At 44.6% G+C, this 23,996-nt stretch overlaps 3 protein-coding genes across 5 annotated transcripts in view; 2 read left to right on the forward strand and 1 right to left on the reverse strand.

Moving 5' to 3' along the window:
* Positions 1–23,996, reverse strand: part of Syn (synapsin) — a 28,184-nt gene that overhangs the window by 1,162 nt on the left and 3,026 nt on the right. For both annotated transcript variants that reach the window (XM_076380795.1, XM_076380801.1), the window contains exon 6: positions 255–460. In XM_076380795.1, coding sequence (XP_076236910.1) covers positions 255–460 — 206 coding nt within the window. The remainder of the gene's footprint in view (positions 1–254; positions 461–23,996) is intronic.
* Timp (Tissue inhibitor of metalloproteases) lies at positions 3,511–23,985 on the forward strand. Of its 2 annotated transcripts, none has more exons than XM_076380825.1 (5): positions 3,511–3,652; positions 21,765–21,891; positions 21,972–22,060; positions 22,136–22,372; positions 22,525–23,985. In XM_076380825.1, the coding sequence occupies exons 2-5, from the start codon at positions 21,765–21,767 to the stop codon at positions 22,744–22,746; spliced, it is 675 nt and encodes a 224-aa protein (XP_076236940.1). In that variant the 5' UTR covers positions 3,511–3,652; the 3' UTR covers positions 22,747–23,985. The 2 variants fall into 2 exon arrangements, with proteins under 2 accessions (XP_076236940.1, XP_076236931.1); XM_076380816.1 differs by lacking the exon at positions 3,511–3,652 and adding an exon at positions 13,598–13,817.
* LOC143180844 (uncharacterized) lies at positions 13,132–13,493 on the forward strand. Its single transcript, XM_076380846.1, has one exon. It carries the CDS (start codon positions 13,282–13,284, stop codon positions 13,489–13,491), a length of 210 nt encoding a protein of 69 aa, XP_076236961.1. The 5' UTR covers positions 13,132–13,281; the 3' UTR covers positions 13,492–13,493.

The following is a 23,996-nucleotide window of genomic DNA, read 5'->3' on the forward strand; positions in this document are numbered from 1 at the left end:
CTCAGTGACAAAACTCAGCCAGGCTATTCTACGAAGTTGTGACAGCCATAAAAGACACTTCTTGCTCAGAGCGGCGCGGAGACAAGCTAGTTTTTAAACTGTCCTCGACTAACAAGTTACGTAACGAGTATTTTACTCCGCCAGCCGAGGGTCAACCTACATTACAACTTTTTCCCTCCAGTGTCTCGTGCGAGACGCTCGTGACATTTCCAGGCGCAGTGGTCGCGATCAGTCGGACGTTTCGCGACACTCACATGAACGCCTTGTAGTTGTCGCCTATTTTCTGCACGTGCACGTCGTACTTAGTGTCGACGTACGGCTCCGAGGTGCAGTAGGTGTTCGCCAAAGCCGCCAGCGAGGCGAGATCCAGAAACTCTTGATTCGTCTCGGCGCGAGCTTTTCCCACTCCGCCGTGGGCGTGTCCGAGTTTCACCACGACTGGATAACGAGATGCGCTCACCTGCAAATATAAAAACGAACGGGAGCGATTAGCGGCGAGAATAATGAGCGGCGGGGATCGAGTTGCCCTGGAGCGGGTCAACCGAGTGAGTCGTTCAGAGCGACGACTCTGTAAGCGTTGCACAACCGCGCGGCGACACGCGTATGGGCGACGCAGAATTTATTTTCTCGACTTTCTGCGTCCAGCCGCGGTGAATCGATTAACAATGTATCTACACGCGTAGCATGCATTCCGTTCTAACGTCGACGGGAACCAGTCCGATGGCACGCCCACAGCGGTCTCCCTGCTTCTCTTCAATAATCGAATACATTAACCGACATCTGTGGATGAAGATCAAAGTCTGCCGATACGAGGCCGGTTGATTAAGCAGTCCGCGATAGCCGCGTGGGTCGGCTGAGATTATTACATGTTGATAATGCCGCGAGCAGTCGCATCCGCAGAACGACTCGCGTTTCTAACGGCTGTTCGGGAAGCCTTCTGGCGCCTCCAAGAGAGCCGGATGCTGAGAGCCATGTAGATACCATTTGCTGATGGCTTTGCTATTTTATTCGAACTGTTTTCCTTGCATTAAGTGTTGCTGCTCTTAGACAGAGGTCTAATGTTGGCAAACTAATGATGTTCGAGGGTCTGAGAGATATAAGTCCCAGCTAATGATCCTCATCTGTCGGTGTTACTTGATATCAAGATCAAGATACTTGTGATTCTTCTGACAAGCAGTGATAAATATTGCTGCAGGATGAAAAATATTCCAAAAGTGTATTTCGTCGTATCGTCACAGCGATCGGGACCCATTTATAGAGTAGAACCCCAGGAGCCACGAATGTCCTTCGATTTAACTGTAATCGAGTTAGTGGAATAGAGGGTAGACAGCGTAAAATATGACCACCTTCGAGACGTAGCTCGTTAGCATAGATAGCCGCGGAATTTCCTGGCTGATAGAAAGACTGTCAGCGTTGGGAGCCTAAGTGGACAGCTCCTACATTGAAACTGCTTTCAAAGGGGACTTCTAATGCTTCTAAGTCGTCGTCATCTTTAGCCACTGAACATGTCCTGAACACTTACTCAATGGAATCTCGCGATTCTAATATCCACAGTGCCAGTCGATTCCAAATAAGACATCCGCCAATCGACAACGTCCAGCCATCCACGGGACTCGCTTCAGCATCGCGTTGAAGAGTTTGCCGTCGTAGCCGTGACGTAGAAAAAAGGAAGTGGCTGTTTAATGGATTGCCCCGTGGGTTCGTGCACGATGGACTGACGTTGCTGGTACTCGGCTAGAGCCGTGCTCAAACCGTACGTACCCACGTGTTCGCGTCGGCACGTGGGTGTCGCAAAAGTGCCTTCCTGAGCACCGCTGGACGCGTGCTCCCCTCCTCGGCCAGCCACGGACACCAACGATGGGATCAACGGCGAGGGACACGGAGATAAATCATTTATCGTGCTCAAGGGGACTTTCGAGGACTCCGACGGGGCAGACAGGGGTGTCGCCTTCGATTTTGTTACTCGTATACACTCGAGCCGCGTACTAAAAATAATGCACGTTTCACGCCGACCGTAGCGAACGTTTATATCCCAAAGCGGCACGATTACGAGTCGAGACTGTTTCAGGAAGACGCGTGTTTCTGGACGCTCGAAATCCTCGCGTTCCTGGGATCCAACGCGCGCTACGCAAACTCTTACGCCATCGTTACAGTGATCAGTAATCGACAACCTGCAGCAAGACCTGCGTAGCAAAGTTTGTTCAACAGAAGTTCATAGTGCAATGTACTAAGTACACTATGTCTTTGAGTCTTCAGGCTACAGGACAGACAGGACAAGCAAACTTGAAACTAGTAGAACTCAAGGTGGAACTTTAATGTTAGTGTGGAGTACTGAGTACTTTATCCCCCACAGGATTGCCCTCTCTACCCAAAAGAGCTTAGGGTGTTTCATTAATGATCTGTGAATATAAATTCGTCCGAATCGAAGCTGTTCACCGTCCATGGATCGCCATCGTAGTATCTCACCACCCTCCCTTCGAACGGCGCGCCAGAGGCCAAAGAAGCCCCGCGGACATATTAAATGATAGTAATCGTGGATCAAACGGTGATGAGTGGAACCCCCGCGTGCGCGATTCGGGGCGGGCGGGTTCGAGCGGGAGGGGGAGGAAATATCCAAAAAGAGAAGGGCGAAAAATGTGGATCGCGGCTCGAAATGAGAGAGGAAGACGAGACTGGCGAGACGAGGATACCATGCAGAGAGAGACAGAGGAGGACTGTGGGTGGCCAGCGGGAGACGGAAAGTGAGCAAGGTAAGCAAAGTGGTGGGGGGTGTAAGAGAGATTGGTGGGAGGTAGCGAGAGGAGGGGACGCGGTAGATCAAACAGAGAAGGACAGAGCGAACGATAATGAAAATGCGCGATAGAGATAGGCAGCCGTGACTCGAACGATAGAACGAGAGAGGTGAGCAAGGACGCGAGGAAAGCTGCGGAGGAGACGGCGACAAAAGAGGAACAGAGAGATGAAAGAAATGCGGAGAAAGAGGGGGGAGGCAGAGGGCATGAAAAAAAGATCGAGTTCGAAAAGAGGGGGAGAGAGAGAAAGGTAAAAGTCAGAAATGGGGACGGAGACAGAGGACAGGTATGATTGAGGGGGCGCGAGCGAGACGGTGCCAGGAACGGGGAGGGGCAGCGAGGGAGGGGAAGAAGAGAGATGGAATCAGCGGCGAGATCGACGTAAGAACGTAGGAAGGAACGAGAGGCTCCCGATGTCGTTCGCGCTTGCATTGCTTTTCGAAGCTCGCACGCGAACGGGTCGACTTGCGTACGAGAGTGGCGAGCGTGTGGAGTGGCGTGCGTAAGTGTGCGCGGATCCGATAAGCGCGCGTGAAAATCCAGTCCGGTCCTCTCTCGCGTGCGCGCCCGATGCTATTATCGGTTGAAACAGTCGCCGGCCACGGGATCGTTGGCAGCGCGTGAAAGCTCGCGCGACAACTTCGATCGCCGATTTCCACTGTTCCCAGAGCCGCAGAGGAGGAACGCTGCCGACGCCGATTTAAATTGCGCGCGGATTCCACGCCGGACTTGCCCGCTCGCGATTTCGAGGCATACTCCCGCGGGTTTGAGGTCAAGGAGAATAACGGAGAGAAAGGTGGCGTGCTGAGTCGCCGCCAGGAAAGCCGAAGCGGAAGGATCCTGCGGGGTCACGGAGAAAGGTATCTTGAACATCTCTACGACGATTTTCACATTGTTAGCGAACGTTTCCGCGTTCGCTGTGGTCGCAGCTTCGGTGGAGACAATTGGCGCGCGAAGCGAAGCGTTTTCAGACAGTGTCAGTGGATTGGGTCGATTTTTAAGGGGTGTTTAAGAGGCTGGATATACTCTGATATTATGTTACTGTATGCTAATGAGTCATTAAGGAGAGATTGTAGTTTTGGTATTCTGAACTGAATAGTCGCCTGATCCACCAGTCATCAGATGAACACTGATCCGTCAGAACAAAGCTCCTTCGAATTTGGAGCAAAGATAGTGCAGTTCTATGCGTGTGTTAGTGTCAATTCGCTCCATTCGGCCCGAGATTAGATTTGACGCGCTATTGAACTAGCAATCGAGACGATGACATCACTCGGCACGGGGGCCAAAATAAACTTCGCTAATCGAGCGTCGAGGAGTCGCAGAAACGCGTTCCCACGAATGCCGACTTTGAGTCGATCGAATTTATCTCTCACGAATCCTCTTTGACGAAACCGCGGCAATTCCGTAGCTCGTAACCCGCGTCACTCTTAAATTATTGTCGACGAACACCGTGAAAGTCGCCCAGCACCGTTGCCAGTAAATAAGGCGATAAATCTAGACGAGGTAGACGACGTTGAAATCGTTTTATGTCCGACTACAGTCATCGACGAACGAAAACTCGCGTAAGACATTTACGGCGCGTGTTTTGCCTCGAAACGCGAAAACCGCGCGGGCTTATCTCGGACAGGAAAAAGTGTCAGAGGATGGAGACGTTTACGATCGTTTGATTATGCTAATTTCGTGGTCGGACACCTATTATGTCTGAGTTTCGTGTAAGTCGTCCCATCCCAAAAGCGACGAGAAAAAAAGAGGGAGGCCGAATACCTGTTGGGTTTCGCGCTACCGCGTGCGAATAAAACTGTCGCCTGATTACGTTCTATCATCCTTTTATATAGATTCCGCGAGTGACATGAATTATTCATGCCACTAATTAGTCGAGATCTTGGATCTATCGTGTTCCGAGCTGACGATCGTCGTTTCCCTTTGCCACAGTCTCGTCGAACACGATAACGCTGTTGCTCTATGATAAAGGGAAGCAAAGGTCGCGAATTAATTGGCTCCGCTAATAAATTCGATGAAAATTGTGAATAGAGTCATTTGTTGGGGTGGACGCCATGGTATAGTAATTTGCCGTGAAATATCGTATATTTGAATATAAAGTAAGGAACGATGAAATTCTCTCGTGGTATGTTAATGGAATGCTAATAATATCAGAGTTCCATTACCAATTGCTGTCAACTAGGCGGTGCTATCGATTTAGAAGGAAACGATAGCAGCATATCGTACACTATGCATAAATTTCAATCTATTACATTTTATTATCCCGGGACGAGGGGCACACGAATTCGATCGGAACTCTCCATATTCATGGGCAGGCTGGAATGCCTTGCGAACAGATTTTCTCGTAAACGGGGACCACCTTTTTATTTCCGTGACCGAGAACAGCGAAAGTCGAACGCATTAGCTGGATCACCTTAATTACCATTTCTATCGCGCGAATATACGTCTTGTCTGCTGCTTCAGATTTATATTATTGCTCAAGAATCTGACAGAGATTCCAGATTTGTCGTTTGGGACGCCAAACCTAGAGTGGCTACGTTTCTGGAGACACGAGGAGATAAAGAACTAACTGGTTCCCATATTCTTTATTACGCTCGTTTACGACTGCCTCGTCGTGTCAATTTTAATAGAGTCGAAACATCGATTCCTGCCGCGATTGAAGCTAAAAGGAGACGTAGCTTTTGCTCAGCCAGCTCACCGTTCGATCTGCAAAACCGACGCGCGCATAATCGAATTCGGCACGCTTCCGAGGAATCGATTTCGATAAATGGCTCGGCGGAAAATATGGGAGCGCGGCTTCAGGACTGGCTGAACGAGTTCGAGTACCGAGCGGTGTACGGCGTACCTACTGTTAACGAGCTAACGAGCAATTCTTCTGAGCTAACTGTATGGATACACATGCGACGAGGCGATGCACGAAATTATGTTATTTTCTCAATTAAGTACGATTCCCAAGCGGAGATTGCTGCGATAGTCACAGTCGAAGTAAATTCATTTTCGCAATTCAAGCTATAGTGGTTCAAGAAATATTCCTTTTCACGTGAACCCAAATGAAAAGGGACCTCGTGGGTTGGAAGAGTAGAATTGGAAAAATTTTCACAAGCTACAGATTTATTACTGTTCTTCTCTGGTAATCTTCTTCGAGTCATCCCACTGGGTCCAGTAATATGTTCCGTCCTCCACATAATGGAAAATAGACACCTACCACGTTTATAAATCAAATCCCCATGAAGCTTCCATTTCACTCCGAAGTAGAATGTCCGGCTATTTGGTTCCGGTACAAGGTTAGAAGCGACGTTCATTAGAAGCAAGTGACTGCCCCGAAGTACAAACAGGAACGAATAAGCTGGACGTGTTATAAATCCTTTCCGGCCTCCCCACGTCGAGGCATCGCATTGTGATAGGCCGATTAACCAACCGAGGAAGATATAATCCCTCGGTTCGGCTCGTAGGGAACCGTAATGCATGAGCCGTATCGGCGTGTACGATATTACGTTTATTACGCGTTACACCGATACGCGGAGGACCGAGTGGCGCCAACCAGCCGGCCTCATGTACCTACCTCTCGCCTATGCAACGCATTATACACGGTGTCGTGTACCAGGTGATCCACAGATCAAGGTTCCAAGGGAAAATGAAAACAAAATTGCAACCCTTCGATAACAGATACCAACTTTTTTGAGTCAGCTAATTCAAGGCCCATCGAACTCTGAATACCTCTGATTCCTGAGCGTGCAAATTCCTCGAGATCCACTCAGACTTAGTCGACGAATTCCTGATGGTCATCCATGATCATTTGTGTTATCAACAACGTTCTTAATAAGAATACTGGATATTATAGTATTACTTTTCATTTCACACAGAAGCATCCACCAAAAAGTGCCACCGTATACGTGGGCTGGCTACAGTCGCACGCTCCTCGTACCAGTGCTCTACGTGTTTTATTATTTCCATTCGAGGAATACTTCGTATTCGATAGACCCAGGCTCGTCCACAGATTAGACCGGCGAATCGAATATTTATAGCCGTCCGTTTTCGTGATTGCACACGCGCCGTCGGTCGGCAACCACGGGGAACAGAGACACGGTGCAGTGTCGCGTCTCGATAACGCCGCGGGAGATTCGCGATTCATTCTTCTTTACGGCAACGACAGCATAATCTGGGAATCTCGGTGATAAATCTTCAACTATTCCGGGATCAAACGTTCTCTTGAACGCGTGTCGGAGTTATTGGCAATTTTGCTCGTTATTTATGCCTATACACCGCTCCTATACCACTGTCCCAACGCGTGATTACAACGTACAGGCGAACGTTCTTTATCGTAGCGTTCATTATGCGGCGTTCGACGATATTTATGCCTTATATTTGCTCGACGAGAATCAACGGGCTGCGCGTTCGTTATTTTCAGTACGATGTTATTTCACGACCCCATTCTTCCGGTTACGTGCATTTTCGGCAACGTGAATGCACGCGCCACGGTCGGTGATTAACGGCCTTCCCTCCACCATTGGCCATTATCCAATGCGCGCCGCTGGCGCCAGTCATAAATTGATAGTTCCTCCTGGAATCCGTGGGACCACCCTTTCGTGACTACCCACCGATTCAATTGTCAAAGTGCAACGTTCTGTCCTGGAGATTAAGTTAAGTCGATTCGCGGAGCTGCAGTCACTTTTAATTGTAGCTTGTAATGGGTCGTTGCGCTAATGAGGAGCAATCTTGTTGGAGCCTCTTGAAATACTCGAAACCGTGAAGTTGGTCTTCTTTCCACCCGGAAATAGTGCACGGTGTTACATTTCTCAAGCTGTAATTGCTGGGGGTCAAGAACCTTCGACAGACGAGAGCTTGTTTGACCGAAGGTGAATTGGCGATGATGAAACTTAGTTATGTGACGAAAAAGGATGATAACTGTGTTGGAATTATTCAACATTTGATTGATGATTCTGGGTGTCTCTATGCGTAACTTCAGTGACAAAATGTCATAAAAGAATTTCATGGAGATGTAATCGAAGATACGACGAAATCATTTGTCAAGCTCCAAGGATGCAGCGTCTGAGAAAACTGGAGCAGGCGGTTGAGCCTGCTCCAGGGTTCGCCGAATACAGCATCCCATCGCGAGTTGGCCTTGCCTAAAAGTCAGTAGCTTACGAAACAGCACGTGGCTGCGGTATCGTCGGGGTGTGGTCTCCGCGGTTTCTCCCGTTACATCATCACGAATATACGGCCAGTCTAGTCATGCACTTTCTGGGTGGTTGGCATTCCTATTCCACTGTTTCTTCTTGTTGTTGCTTCCATATTCCCTCCCCCTTCGGGGAAGGATTCATAGCGTGCCGCGGGATTACGTGGCGCACATAATCGAGCACGGGTCTTAATTAACATTTGCGATTATTCGCTGGCACGCCGCTCCGACCGATTGCATTAAGCGCAACCGATGCATTAAATCGTGTTAACGAACGCTCGTTGGAATTCACGAGCACGATTTCGTTAGAGGAATATAGAATTGCATTCTAACACGGTGAGCCATCGCTCCAGGACTGACTTAAGACATATTCATAACTCTGAAATCCTGAAGGACGTTCTCATCTTATCTCTTACCACTGGCATCTTTCATTTCACGGATCTCCGTCTTCAATAACAGCCTCTCAATCTTCAGCAGCTATGGATACTCGTGCGCACCCTTTCAGCATTCCCAGTTCGCATGGAATCCACTTTGCATACGCTCCTATATTGCCTCTTTCACCGTGCTCGTCACCGCACGCAGTTTCGCGGGAAACACGGAATCCTTCTTCTTGCGGTGCAAGGAGAAATGAATTTTCAGCAGGGCGAGCTGCTTTCAGCTGCAAGAGGCGAATCGGCGGCGTGAGTCAGCCTTGGCACCGATCGCCGCGTATCCATGAATTAGCATTCGGGAATACGCAGAAGGCCTTCGTGCGGCACGCCACCGACCCCGTCGAGGCCTTTTTCAAATTTCAGCCACGCTCAGAGCGATACACAACGGCCGTTTCTTCGGAGCGACGTCTGCCGCGTTCTTTCGCCAACTAACGCCGTAACTTTACTACGGTGCTGACTCACCCGCCAACAATCTCATTCATCGTGGAACCGAGGAATCGCGATCTAACCGCGTACGAAGCTTTTGCAACCGTAGTTCTGGGAATGAGACGTTCCTCGAGATGGGAAAGCGTTTTAGCAATTAGAGTCGAGGCGTCATCTGCCATTTTCCTCTCCTTCACTTGCGACAAGTAACAAGTGTTTCCGCTAACAGATCTAACGTCTATTATTGTCATTATTATGTGAGTCCATCTATGGAGAAAATTGAGTCTTCTGAGAGGCTAAAAATCTAGTATTAAAGAGCAGTAGTATTTATCGTTTTGCCTCCCACTGCACTGGTCTGGGTGCAATTATGAAGCAAGTGCACAGTAATCAGATGCCATTCCAAATGCGTCAGAGTCGTAGCGGTAATTGAAAAGTAATCATTCCTCGCGGGGGTGTACTTTTATCTCCTTTTAGAAGCGATATGCAATTAACATGCTAACCAGAAATGCATCGTGCGTATGTTATCATTGTGCAATGACGTACGCGTTTTGACAGACGTTGAAGTCATGCACGCAAATAGTGGATCAACGTCAAAGGGGTCCCGACTTTTTTCTCGGTCCTTCACCCACGCTTCGAGGAAACCGCCGAGACATCGAATTGCGCATCCTGATAAAGCGAGAGTGATTTCATCTGTTATTTTCATGATACACCGTCAGCAGGTGGATTATGCGAATGGTTCGAAGTGGATATTGGATACTGGGATAGGATGTCATGTTTGGTTTCAAAGTATCGACGCGGTTTCGCTAGAAGAACTTGTTCTGAAGAATAACGTCGTGTGATTATGATTGATTGCGATGCAGAAATCAGTTTCTCTTAATAGGTAAATTGATAGTAATAGAGAATTTATTCAAGTAATTACAGGGACACTTTATATCTGGGAATTACCTATACAAGGAATTCATTATTTTTCACCTCTTAACTAATTTTAATTATACCTGGTCTAATTTCTTTTCTCTGTTAAACATTCTAAACTTACATCAACAGGTCAATTCACGATGTCAGTTCTCGTAATTCTCTTTTGGAATATCCTGTACATCTAAAAAGATAAATGAAGACATCAAAGCGAAACCGAAGGTGGCTCGAAGACAAATTGGATCACCATTTCAGCAATGAAAAAGATCCTGTTGGACAGTTTATTTTGGCGTGCTCGTTAAGCGCATCGTTGTAATTGCTCGCAGTGGATTCGGACCAAAGATAGACCCTTTTGTCAGTCAGCAGCTCTATTTTTCCCCTGTCTGGCTATAAATAGTCAGAGACAATCCGTGTCAGCGGTTTGTGACCCACGGGCTGTTTTGAAACACTTTTATTTCTTCGATGCGCGCGAAAATAGCTACCTATTTATTCCTGTACAGTTAACTGCCCTATATCTTTGGCTCTGTGTTTTACTAAATTCAAACATTGCGGCAAATGGATCGAATGATCTATGAAATCGACAGCTTTCTTTACCCTAGAGGATTGGTGTCTGCCTTTCAGCTTCTTTGATCTTTGGGGAAAATCTGCTTTTGAAGATGACGTAACGAATAAATGATTTAGAAAAATTTCAATGATTTATAAGATCCACTTGATCTAGTGGAAAGGACCTGTCGACAGTGCCCTTATTACCAAATTGCTTTGAACTTTCAAATTTCCACGAATTAAATCGACCGCATAGTACTCGTTAGACCGCAAAATTACTCTTCATTGTTCCGCGACCACGATTTGCATACTAGAAAGTGCACGGTGATTATTGTTGCACCCATGACGGGATTTTATGGTTGCACTTAATTTCGCGTCAGGAAACACGGTCAGATATACACCTGCCAATTATCTACGTCGCTTTCGCGGGAACACAAAGCTTTATCGAGAATAAATCTGCCAAGGTTTGCCACGTGTGCGATTATTTTTACAAATCTAAGGAGTTCCAGGAATATGTCTCTTCTTCGTTATGTAAACGAGTAGTTTGTGGAAGCTGCAAGGTCTGTTTGTGTTGATTAAGGATGCGTCTGAAGTTGGCTCGGTGTGTCTGGCTAAGATCGACCCCAACTACTTGTCCTACTTCGATCGAACTTTGCACTATCGCTCGGCGGATATGATATGTGGTTGCAAGAGACAAGTTCATAAAACCCTGTCATCAGTTAAATTTAATAGCAGCTATCTGGATATGCTTTCAAGGAAGACATAAAAATCGAAATTTGGTATCTCGAGTTATGACGCAAACAGAACTAAATTATCTCTTAAACAGAATACTCTAGACTATTTTTAAACTCCTTATTTATCTCGGGAAGTGAATTTCGTATATTTCCTAACAATTCAATCAAGTGCAATTTATAAAAAAATTCCAGTTCACTAACAAAATTAGTAGATGTGACCTAGTCTGTCATATTTCACTTCCTCCTTAAAACTGTCATTGCAATCGCGCCCCTCGCGATTCATCTTAACCTCCGATGAATCATGCATCATTAAAATTCGTTGGAGTGCATTGTCGCAGATGCACGCGCGCATCGTCGAATTAACGCGATGCTTATTACGGCTGGCACTCAATAAAAGCGATTACCGTTTTTATTTCGGCCGGTGAATGAAGACTGGCGGATCGTTATCGCCCCACACGAAGTGCATTTACAAGCGATTTGGCGAATGGCAAATTGTCGACTGCCAGTATCGCACCAGTTCCTTCGTTATATTTATGGTGAGTCACTCTGCAAATATAGATGCACATTCATGAGGCGTACGCTAATACGCTGAATCCTTTTATCGGGACGACTTTCCCCGTCACCCGATTATCCTAATTCCTGTAATTACCATAATGAAACGTGGCAGCCTAAGTGTTTGTGCCGTCAATAAAAATTTGTCACGGGTTGTTGGACTGACGTTCCAGCTGTAAATGTTAAGATTCTTGGAGTTCTTGGAATACCACTGGTACTGAGGAAGACTTGGAAATAAATTTCATGGATGTCTAACTAAACAAGCTGTACACGTTTCTTGTTGCATAACGAGTGAATTTATGATGCAAAACATGTTGTCGATGGGGCTGGAAGCTGCAACTCAGTTTTTCTGTAATATTTTGCTCAGTAGATTTGTAGATAGCGTGGAACAAGTGTCTTGCTAGAGAAAAATTGTTTAAGATAAACGTATTGATCACTTGTTCTCGGATGCAAATACTCGGACGACCAGATGTAGCAAGACACAAGTATCCATTGGTTAGATTTTGTATTCGTAATTAGTAGCATTAATCATGCTCTATTTTCTTGCTTTCCACTAGTGGAACCTGTTCCACAACATAGTTGCATCCTGGAGCGTAATAATCCCTCACTTACTTGGAATCATAGCAACTTTTTCGATAATGCTTATCAAGTAATACTGGGAAAAATCTTAGTGAACTGATTCCTTCGGTTGTAAGTAAGAGATAGCTTCTAAAATTTGTATGATAAGCAGTGAGAGTATGAAATCATCAAAACTTGGAGAATCTTATTAATAAGAGCAATAAGGAGAACATGTCAAAGATACATCAGATGCAACGATTAAGCGGCGGCTCTGTGTGTTGTATAAATCAAGGAAATCCGCTTAATTACTTTCAAGTAGAACAGCCCGTGTCTGGCTCTGGCCGATCTGATTCATAAGCAGTTAAGTGGTCCAGTAAAAATCTCGTCTCGTTCAGACATTGAAATTACAATATTAAGTACACGATTAACTCTTTAGTTGCCCCACGTTTCAGATGCAAATTACAGACCACAAAATAATTTCTCTCTCCTGAAATTTCGCTTTCATATCGATTTATTATTTTTCATACAGCAAACGCCTCCTGCGACAAAAGGGGTAATAATAGAATATTACGAGTAACGTGGTTATGCAAATTCATGGAATCGTAAAAGATCCAATGCCATCGAGTTTGAAGTCGTGCCAAGTCCTCTGATTTCTTTTTCTTCTGATTTCTACCAGCCCCGATATCATTCGGTGCCTCTACACGACATGATGGTGAAATTCATGATTAATCGAGTAATTGCTGTGGACAGTCTCGATGGACACTCATTCGCGAGGTAATTAAAAACCTGATGGTGACATCTCTGTTTCGACTGTTCGAAGCATGAGGTCTGATTCGACATTAAGAGATCTAGATATTACTGTATATGACATAATTCTATAAATATTATCTATATATCTGAACCCCAGAGCCAAAGTGCATTAACTCGCCCAGAAACCAAGTATACTTAATACACTCTCGCTTGATGGTCCAGCTATTCTTCTGAACACATTTTCAAAAATTTGATTTCCACGCGTCAGAAGTATCGCGACCCAAGGGACTCGAAACTTGCCAACCAAATCGATCCGACCACGATCCATCCTTACTCAGAACAATCGGCGTAATCACCCTCCTCTGCATTTCCGAGTCCCTCCGCTGCGACATGACGCAACGTCCAAATATATGATTAATTGCGCATCAATGTTCGCCGTTTTCCTTTTCCTTTTTCGGCGGAGCGATTTGCACGCCGCTAGGTTCGCGCGCGTCACGTTTAATCCCAGAGCTCATGCGTGCGCGCACGTACGGATGCTGGCGCGGAATATAATAGCGCTAATACGACGGAACTGGGGCAGTGCTGGTTTGACGCGCGTCTTAGAAGCGTCCACCTGCTAGAATCGTCGCCACGGCTGCGGGCCACGCGAATTTTTATTTCTGGAGCCGCGCGCTGGATTTACGTGCCCCTTCTGCGTGCCTTTTGCGACTCGACCTTTTCGCGTCCGCGAGGTGAATACGAATCGGGAGGCAAAACGCTGATGCGCGTGACGCCAGTGCTCGCGGCCACCGAGTTTCGACACAGCGTTCACGCGTCAGTCCTACCGCGGTGGTTTCGAAGTTGCCAGCTGGGCACAGTGGTCATCAAGGGCTCCCTCGAGTTGCGACGCAGCGTGGAGGATTGATAGGACAGTGATACTTTGTAGGAGACACCACGGGAAGCTACAGTGAGTTCAACAACTTGAATTTAATAGAGCCGGGCAAACTCGCGAAGTCGGTGGAATGCAACTGGCGTCCCTGCTGTCCCTGCTGTCGGGACTGTCAACTTATGCGCGGTCACGCTGAGGAGCGCTTTCCTCGTGAACACCGGTGTAGGTTGTTTGATGGGTCGATGAACGTTTTTTGGGATTATTTCGTACGTGCAAGGCGTGCCGGCAACTTTTTTGTCCTAGTATTATTTATATTATTTATATATTATTTACGTATTATCCTAATATTAATTAGGGGGAATCAGACTTGGCTTAGTGAATAGTGGAACAGTCTATCTATTAGAAAGTAGCTTATCGAAGAGTATTATTTGTTTTTGAGGAAGGTCGTAGATAAGAATTTGATCTTATTTCTCACTGCCAACACGAGTGTTTGCAAAATTTTATCTTATCTTTTGCTTCATGATTTCCTGCCCGAGAAAAATCCATTGAAAAAGTTATGTCTTCTTCAGAGAATTGATAACGATGGTAACTGATGTAAGGTTCTCACGGTGCATTATTTTGATGCAGCGAGAGCTACCGTGACAGTCAGTCATTATTTTGTATTTAATTATCAATTTGCAACAGTTGGCGCAATGCAACGCGGTGAAATACTTCAAACCCCGAAGACCATTTATTAAATCGTTAATCGAATGTTGTTCAGCACAAATGGCACGGAAAATGCAAATCGTTTGCGCCCGCGATCGCGGACTCGTCACATCATCGATTTATCATCGACGAATGCTGACTCAAAATCACGTGCGGTCCGTGCCACCGCGTTGCTTATTCGACCATTCATTCGCCAGTGATTGATCGATTGCATAATTAATACTTGTCCAGACATCTGCTCTCACGATCTAAACGAGTATCCAGGCTGTATAATGATTTGACTGTTTTCCCTGGAAAATCTCGATTCGGCTCATTTTGTTACGACTCGATGCATGGTCGCATTGCACTTGTTTCAGGAACATTTTGAGGAATGTGACGAATTTTTCTAATCACTGGAACTATTAATTCGTTCCTTTATCCTGTGATTAATATTTAGATCCATTAAATAAATTATAGCGCCAGTGGCTATAATACTGTGACCTCGTGAAGTCTTCGAAAACCTCTGCCTGTTATTCGGCTTGACTGATTGTGAGATGCTAATTGCTGACTGCACAAGCGCAGCCTCTTTCGCACTCCCGTTAAGCGCGCACGAAAATTACGCTGCTCCGATTCCTTGTCCCTACTGTACGCACTGCAATTTCACGCACGATAAGTCTACGTTCGAGAGGATATGAAAAATTACGAACATTATATTTCGAGTGCAATTTTCTTGTACCAACCATGTCAATCAATTTGTAATTATAAATGGGGTTTGAAGTGCACGGTAAACTGCAACGTTGGGCATAATTTATGTGCAAATATTTACTGACAGAACTGATCAAAGTATTTCTGAACTTGAAACTCGAATTTGACAGAAGACAGGTTTGATATAGAAAAATGATTTTGAAGAAATTAAAAGTGCACTTAGAAAATATTAAATTGGAAATTGATGAATATGTTAATGGACTTTACCCAGAAAATGATATTTCAATAATGTACCACGCTACTCTGGCCATCATCACAATGCTTGACTCCTGAAACATACGTCCTTGATTCCCTATAAATATTCTCTGGAGTCGAAGCGGTAGCTTAATCTCCCCTCTGCCTGCTAAAGGGTTGTTATTAGTTGTAATGGGATGCGCTTCGTTATGCATTGGACAGAACCCTCGATGCAATTTCGCATCTCGAAAATTGACGCGACCAAAATTTACGTTTCAACGCGCCTTCAATTTCTCTGTGCCACCAAACGCTTATTTTCCTTATTTAAAAATACTGTCGACACTGTTATTAACATGATAATATAATGTCACGGGACTAACTATTGGCGGTGGATCAAAAAGAAGAAAGAAGAGATTTTTCTAAAAAATAGATCCCCTCATGTAATAGATTCACAATGATAGCAAACATGTCAGAAATTTCAATAACAAAAGCAGGGGTGGCTGTTTTATTTCCCACGAACAAGATTACTTGCTTCGTCGTCGAAAGAAAATAAATGCTGGAAGATTTACATTTTTGAGAAAGAATTCTGGGAAGAATTAATACCACGTAACGAATTCCAGTCACGATAACAGGAATGTAAATTTGTTTTCACTTCGATGTATACATTCGTAGAGGAAGCTGTTCGTTGAATTCATCTTTAAAATTAACTCGTTCATACATCCCACGATTCACTCGAATCGAACGATGATTAATTACTTCTCTCTGTGATCGCTTAATCGCGATTGATTCTCTCCCTTTTTGAAAACGAGTTCATTATCTTCTCCATTGCGTGTCATTTATTTTAGAGACATCTCCAACAAATATCCGAACAGTGGTTTTCTATCATTTCATTTGCCGACCAGCTGACCATAAATCATCGAAGAATCAGAATTTTTCGATTCATTTATGCTTCTGTCCCGATCGTCTTCGACTGTTAAGATAATGAATAACGATCTTACGCTGCTTAATAAAGCATGTACGCGCTGTCATCGCTAATTCTCTTTTACGTTGCCGCGCCAAGGAAATGTTAATTGAACAGGTTTTGTTCCACACCCCTTCCACTCGAACCAGTCGCTCGATCAGCTCGCCGAACCTGGCAGCTGTCGAATAAAAACGTCAACATTCGGATTATCAGAAATTTACGTGTCACAAATTGCGCGCGAGACCTCTCGAGGTTCTCGAGTTTCCTCTATGTTTCTATGTGCAGCGAAAGCTCGCGCTTAGAGATGGTGATGCAGGTTGCTCGTCTCGTGTTCGATACGAGGCTGCTGACGCTGGCCAGTAACGTAATACAGGGGTAGAGATCGCTGAGAACACGGTCTAATAGACGCGTAAATCCGCCTACCGTGCCTACTGTAAGCAGCTGCAAGAATGCCTGATGCAAAACGGTGTCTGATAGCAGCTGCGATTGTCTTTCACACTTTGCAGCAACTTTTCGAGATGCTCATCGTGCTGAAGTATTTTTTTTTTTTTTGCGAAATCCTACCCACTCTGCGACACCTACTCGGGTGACAGTGTTGCACTGTAGATGCCTGGGATATTTCGTTTTATGATTTAAGTGGTGAACAATTTTATTGGTCGAGGCAAGGTCTGACGTAGCAAGTGGATGAAGAATTACGAAGTAGGACACTTCTACTACGAAGAATTCCAAAGGTAATTGTGCTCGTTATGGCGATACTGCGGCGATAAATTCTTCAAATAACTGTAACACCCATATTTATAGTCTTTATAGTCACTCTTCAATATTCAGGATTCTTAAAAATCAGTGAAGGAATTCCTCGGACTGATGCTGACTATCGATCATGCTCAGTTTACAGCAGCAAGCTGAGACGTGTTAACGAAAGCCACGAACGATAGCGCGAGGTTGGAGAAAGTAGACACGTAGGTAGAAAAAGGTACTGTGGACGCATTAGCGAGCCACAATCGCAGAAAGTGCACTCCGAGGTATTATGACGCGTTTCGACAGTTCCCTCTGTGGATATCGCTGTCTGTGCATCACGGGCTCATTCTACTTAGAAAGAGTTGAATCTCGGTCGAGAGCTTCAAGAGCACGTCGATGTTTTTTTCTGTATGCTACTTAGCACTGTATCAATTGCTCATCAAGTATCTTTTAGCGACACACTTGTTATCCTCAAGTAGACGTATTAATTTGATCTTTCTTGTCTACTAACAGACGTAAAAAATTCTAGTAGATGTTTCCTGATCATTTTTCAGTCTTCATCTATATTTTTTCTTTGCTTCTCTCGCACCTGAATCTAGCGGTCGAGGCTGTCGCTAGTATTCGTCTCACGGTGATTCCCCCTTTACTATCGTCGTGGTGTGCAATATCATTCCCCGACTCTCCTGCTTTAATGAAGATATACGAAAGCGATAAATGTTACGACAGGACGTGAAATACTCCTTTCGCGAGTGCGCGCCGATAAATTCGCGTTCATGATGTTACGTAAAGTCGCGGGACCGTGTGTGATTTTAATGCTCCCGATAAGGGAACACTGAATCAATAGCTGTCGACTGCGATGGGGCGATTATGCAATGATTACTCAGCGATGCCTCGAGATGCTTCGCTCGAGGATGCTACGTTCTGGATGTGGGACTTTTGAAGTCACTTTTAAGGTGTTTTTAATTAGAGCTCCACTTATATTTTTTACTACAAATATTTTATGATTAAAAAATGTTATACTTCAAGGAATTGAAATGAATATTTTCTATTAATCATGCGTATGTCTACAGCTCAGAATTCATTAAAATTTCAAGGTCTAAGAGTTGCGCAGCTTTTCAAAGCCAATTCGATACAGGACAATAGCCCAATTAATCGTAAATTTACGAGGCAGCGAGGTGAATATTCATCACTGGTTCAATATTAATAGAAGACGTATATCGATTGTTATTTGTATTACAAGCTCGAGCAAATTCCGTGGTATTATCGTGAAAGGATGATAAATCGTCGTTTATAGGAACGCTAGGCGGTGATTTATCGTGGGCCTTATCCGTGGCTTGTACTAGGCGCGAAAAAACTCACGGGAGAGTTATAATATTGCACTTATAGTGCGCGCTCATGTTGTATTACCATAAGTATGAGGTGCAACGCAGTGTATACATGCCCCGTCGCTCATTTACGTTCAACAGCCCCACCATCCGGTATAATCTTATTCGGAGTTTAAGGTTAATTGGCGTAGCCTTGCGCCCGCGCGCTTATTTACATCCGCGCAATCACAAATCTCCGTTTCAGACGGGAATTATCGATCGTAAATTACCTTTATACATTGTACACTGAGCCCTGTTGTGTACGGTTGCCTGCATCTCGAACACGAAGCGATAATGGCCTCTTATTCGACAACGATGAAACGAAATATCATTTTTCTTAATAGAGCTCTGGCATAATGGACCTAACGAGATGTCACCGTACCTTTAGCTTTATTTCTAATTCGAGTATAGTAATCGATTAGAAATGGAGGTCAGTCAACAAACTATCACGACTTACGCAACAGTGGATGAACATGTTTCTAAGCTCCAAGGTGTTTTATATAGCGAAGGCGGAAGTAGGTGAGGATGTTTTTAATTCCACGCCAGATAAATTGCAAGATCGTTGCAAAGTCACTTTTTTGTGTTCTCTAAGATATTTACAATGGTGAAACTGATTAAAAAATGAAGAATGACCCTGAAGTCTATCAAGGATAAAAAAAGTTCAAGAATAAAAAAAAGAAAACTGGGAATTATTCATGAAGAGCAATTTCCATGAAGATAGTCATCGCTGTATTTGCTCCACTTCGTTCACGGAGTGTAACAGAACCCTTATCATTCTAAAACATCTAGACATATAGCCATATTTCCTGAAAACACTACCACCAGGTAATACAGTAGAATTACACACTGTAAGTGAAATTATGGAGCAAAAAGAAATGACTGAAATTCAGAACCGAAGTGAAACGAGAACAGAAGTTGCTCCAATATCGAACGCACCCCCTTGACATCCCATGCCACAATGAAATCGACGAAACCACTCTCTTAAGCCGCTGAAACATTTCAACGCTTCTCGTATCAGCGAGCACGAGCATTTCGTATCACCGAACACTGCATTCGTCACGCAATTAGCACCGAGCGAGCGTGTTATCGGTACGAAACGTCTCGAAGTGGAGCAGGAGGGAATTGAATACGCTTTCTGTGTCAAGCAACGTTCGTTTCATTCCGGGTTGCGACCTGCATTAAACACGTCGACGAGCGCAGTTCGCGCGGCGCATAATTATGCAGGCGATTACAGGCGTCGAATGGACCCGCGCCGCCTAACTCAATTCGAGGCGGAATAAATCCTGATGCGTATGACGAATCACGTGGAACCGGTGAGAGATCGTCACCACGATGCGTCACGAGCCTCGCGACCACTGCTCCTCGCAGTGTCCCATGCGTCGGCTGTGCCTCTGTTTATTATTGCGAACGCAAATAAAAGCAACGCGAAGATGGGTGGCCGACTATGACATCAGTCGACCAATCAATCCGTTTTGCATGATGATGCATGAAGCGCGTCGAATGAATACCATGTGAGAATATCGCTGGTATCATCTGGGTGTGGGCACCGCGAACTTGGCCTCACGATACTCTCCCCCGAGATTATGCGCCTGTCTTTTCGACACCATCCTCGATCTACTAGTTTCACTCGAATTATGCACTTTCCTTGCATGGGGAATAAAGTCGATATTTTTTATTTATGGATCGCAAGGGTATTTTTAAGCGAAGTTCTCTTGTCTGACGAATGCAATTGTAGTTACGGATGGTGTGATACAGCTCGTAATTTTTTTCAGTTAGAAGGCATTGAAGTAGCTCGAAAATTCATAGTAACATCAAATGTAATAGTTCAACCAGTGCTGTGATATTAGAAATGCGCAATGAACCAATTCGGTTAAATTGCCGTCACCGTTATCAACCATTCAACGCAGACATTGTCAGTGACGATCTGTAAATTTCCCGAAACGACCGCGCGACGAGACTTTATCGCCGCCGTCGCGACGAATTCAATGGAGACGAATAAACTCGGTATAAACTCGTATTAAGCGACGATCACCGACGAGCGCACCCACAACCTCGCTCGTCATACAAAGATACTTGCACCTAATAAATGCACTTGCATTTGCTTGTAACACCGCGTTACGCTTGGTAGCCGAGTTTTTCGAGCGTGATGCATCGTTACCGATATACACTCTGTGGATTATTGCTGTCGTTGCTGGTAATGACACGGTCTCCGATCGTTTAACACACACAATGCGTGCCATGGTAATTTTCTCGTAATGAAATGTGTGAAAGAGCCTTTTGTGGCATTTTAATGAAATTCTGTGTGAATAAAAAGTTATACGTTTTTACGTACAGTTAGAGCAAGAACGTATAAATAAGATTCATGGAGAATTATTCGATCCATGTGATCCCAGGTCTAGTTAGTAAAGAGCATTCCGCGACTGCTGCAGGTTCCGTTAGCATTGCCTAGATTCTGGCTGTCCACTGGTCTATTCTCGCAGTCCAAGGAAAGCGCATCATCAATACAATCATTTAGGCGGCTCACGAGCCGCTTTCTGGACTTCGACTTTAGTTACTGTTTTGTATCTATACATAGATCTGGTAGAGCTTACGCCGATAAACTGGGTCGCATTGAACTGCTTCCGTAATGCTTATTATTATTCCATCAGGAATTCCTCGTCATTATTCTCGATTCACAGCACGAGGTATCCCACAACATCCTGCGCTGCGGCTTTTCTATTTTCAAGCCTAATGAAATCTACTTCAAGAGAAAGCTAAGTGAAAGTTCAATCGACAAATCAAAGCTCTCGGTTCGTATCGATAACTAAATTAAGTACTAGAGACTTGTTACTCAGTTACTCAGGTTTCGAGTTGATTCACAATGTTCACACGCAAATCTAGATCCACTGTGTGCATCCACTGCTAGGAGGATCGAATAAATTTGCATTAATAAGTCTGTGGGTGGGCTACTGGCACGGCAGATTTAGGTGACTCAGTGACAAATTGAAATCAGTGGTTTAGCGACCGTTTGATTCATCGTTGCGATTGCATCTTGAGAAAAAGGAGGAAGCACATATTCTGGACTTAACGAGCTTGTCGCGCGTTCGTCGAATAGAGTTATTTCGTTAGCGTTCCAAAGGTGACAGCCGTCTTGAACCGTTCAGACACGCATAATAGGATTTCGAAGATAAATGGGTCTTGACTGGCCGAAGAGGCACTTTGTATTAACACGTATTATCTTGTCATATAATTCACGCTCATATTGTAGCTCAATGCTAATAAATATCTCCACATTTAAGTTTAATAAAAGTTCCACATTTTACTCTCAATTCTCAATAAATCCACGTTTTTTCATTCCAGATGGGGCAGCTAATCCTTTGGACGTATTTTTTACTGATAGCGTTAATAGCAGCACCAGTGCAGAGGGTCATGGGATGCTCCTGTCTGATGAGCCATCCCCAGACCATATTCTGCCAATCAGATTACGGTAAACTATACTCCAATCAAAACCACTCAACATTACTCAACCCTTCTGTCACCTGATACATGATCTTCCTGTTGTTACAGTGGCCGTGGTTAGAGTGAAACGGATGGACTACGTCACGCCATCTCGTCACGAGATTGCTTACAGCGTGAAGGTTAATAAGGTCTTCAAGGTTCGTGCGTTCTTTCACTTTTTACAACTTCCGCTATCTTACGGCCATTTCATTCAGATAATCCTCTTTCATTAGCAATGGACCACCGTGAACCCAGAAGAGTTCTCCAAGCAGAACACCCTGTTCACCCCGTCGATGGAGGGTTTGTGCGGCGTGCATTTAAAAATCGGCGAAACGTATGTCATCGCTGGGAAGATAATGGATGGAAAGATACGGCTGTCAATCTGTGGCCTTGCCAAGCCATGGTCTGAAGTTCCGAACAGACAGAGAAAGGGCTTCAGGGGACTTTATCATCGAGGATGCGCGTGTGAGGTAGCTAAATCACGAACGATAGTAGAAAAGAGAGAAATGATACTGTTGGGAAATTAAAATATCCGAGAAACAGTATTTATAAAGTTGATTAAAGAGTAATACTCTCTGCTTATCCGAGAAAAAGAAACTTCATCTGCATTCTTGCGTTTCAGATCCACTTCACGCCTTGGTGGAGAAAAGGAGCAGTTCTGGATAGCGTAGGAAGGAAGCAATGTTTATGGGAGAGCACACCAGGTCCGCAACATTGCCAAGAACAATATGGAATGTGTATGGCTGGGCCAGGTGGATGCTCCTGGATCCCATCCGTTCCATATAAAAACTGCATCAAGGAGCATCAGCGGAAACGCGAGCAACAAAGGCTGCGAGAGCCTTAAATTCGCGTCGAGTTCGATGCATCTGGAGTTTCTACCTTTGGTGGAAAATCTTTACTGGGAAAATCTGTGTTGCTCGTGCCTGGTCACGTAGCGCCTTTCGGTGTATCTATACGAGGATACTTCACGGAGGTCCTTCAGTGAAGCATTCTACGGCGTAGCAAGATGACAAATATTGCAGCTTGCATCCACCACGTTCTATTTATTGTTCCACCGAAAGTATTAATTGGAAGGTTGTGTCAGCACGTACAAAAGTCGTTTCATCGATGAGTACCACGCAATAAATTCAGGGGTCGGAGGGGATCGTAGTTGGTACAGTCTTTCGAAGTCCAATTAGGCTAATTTGCTGACAAACTCTTGACGCGACTTGCATTTCCACGATAAATTATTCGTCGACGTAGCGAGCCTCGTAGCGTTTCGTTTACATTCACTTCCGCGATGCAAACCAGTCTACTTTTCATGTTTCAATAATCAAAGGCTGTTCAGCGAGCCTTCTCAATATTCAATTTGTTCACCTTGAGAGGCATTATTAACGAAAGAGTCTCCTCCGTAAATATCCCACGCAGAGCTTTTAACTTTGCATCGCTGCCAACGGTACTAACCTCGTTTCGTTTAATTAAATTATTCGGTGTAAGTTCGATTTCAATGTAAGTCGGTCGAGCTACGTGAAATCTGAGATAACGAGCGTTGTTGACGTCTATGTGTCATCCCCTTAGTTGTACATATTAGGCTATCGATGTATATTATGCATTTTAAGTTATTCTCACTATTGTTTCGTTGTATGTAGCCATATCTGTGTAAGAATTTGCTAAATGGTATTTAATTTTTAATTCGCTCTTGTACGAGTCTCTGAATATTGGAACAGGAGTGTTCATTCCTTCAAGGATGCTTTAAAGTATGATTCAATTCTGACGCAAAACGTTTCATGAAATCCTTAAGAAATTATTTTGCTTCATTATTCAGAGAACGTGTACAAGACGCTCAGCGTTATAAATGTTGTATTCAGTTAAGTTCTCTATCTAAGCGTGACGGTTCCTCGTCGACGAGAGACGAGAAACAAGACCCTAGACGTGGGTAGAAATTTAGTACAAAACCCTAGACGTGCGATACGATGGGAATTAGTCGGCATTTCCTTCCATGGGAACGTACTTTAGCATAGTTCTTCCATTTGATAACTTTTTGTAAGTATTACACATTACTTAATCGATCGAGAAATAAAACAGAGACATGGTCGTTCTATTAGTTTTGTGTTT

Source organism: Calliopsis andreniformis, chromosome 1 (genome assembly GCF_051401765.1).
Source record: "Calliopsis andreniformis isolate RMS-2024a chromosome 1, iyCalAndr_principal, whole genome shotgun sequence".
In the NCBI taxonomy this organism is placed as follows: Eukaryota; Metazoa; Arthropoda; class Insecta; order Hymenoptera; family Andrenidae; genus Calliopsis; species Calliopsis andreniformis.

Excerpts from the sequence above, each read along its gene's own strand:
- LOC143180844 (XM_076380846.1), top strand. The coding sequence starts at position 13,282 with ATGATTAATTGCGCATCAATGTTCGCCGTTTTCCTTTTCCTTTTTCGG.
- Timp (XM_076380825.1), top strand. The coding sequence starts at position 21,765 with ATGGGGCAGCTAATCCTTTGGACGTATTTTTTACTGATAGCGTTAATA. Across the intron at positions 21,892-21,971 it reads ATTCTGCCAATCAGATTACG|TGGCCGTGGTTAGAGTGAAA; the intron begins GTAAACTATACT and ends CTGTTGTTACAG. Across the intron at positions 22,061-22,135 it reads AGGTTAATAAGGTCTTCAAG|CAATGGACCACCGTGAACCC; the intron begins GTTCGTGCGTTC and ends CTCTTTCATTAG.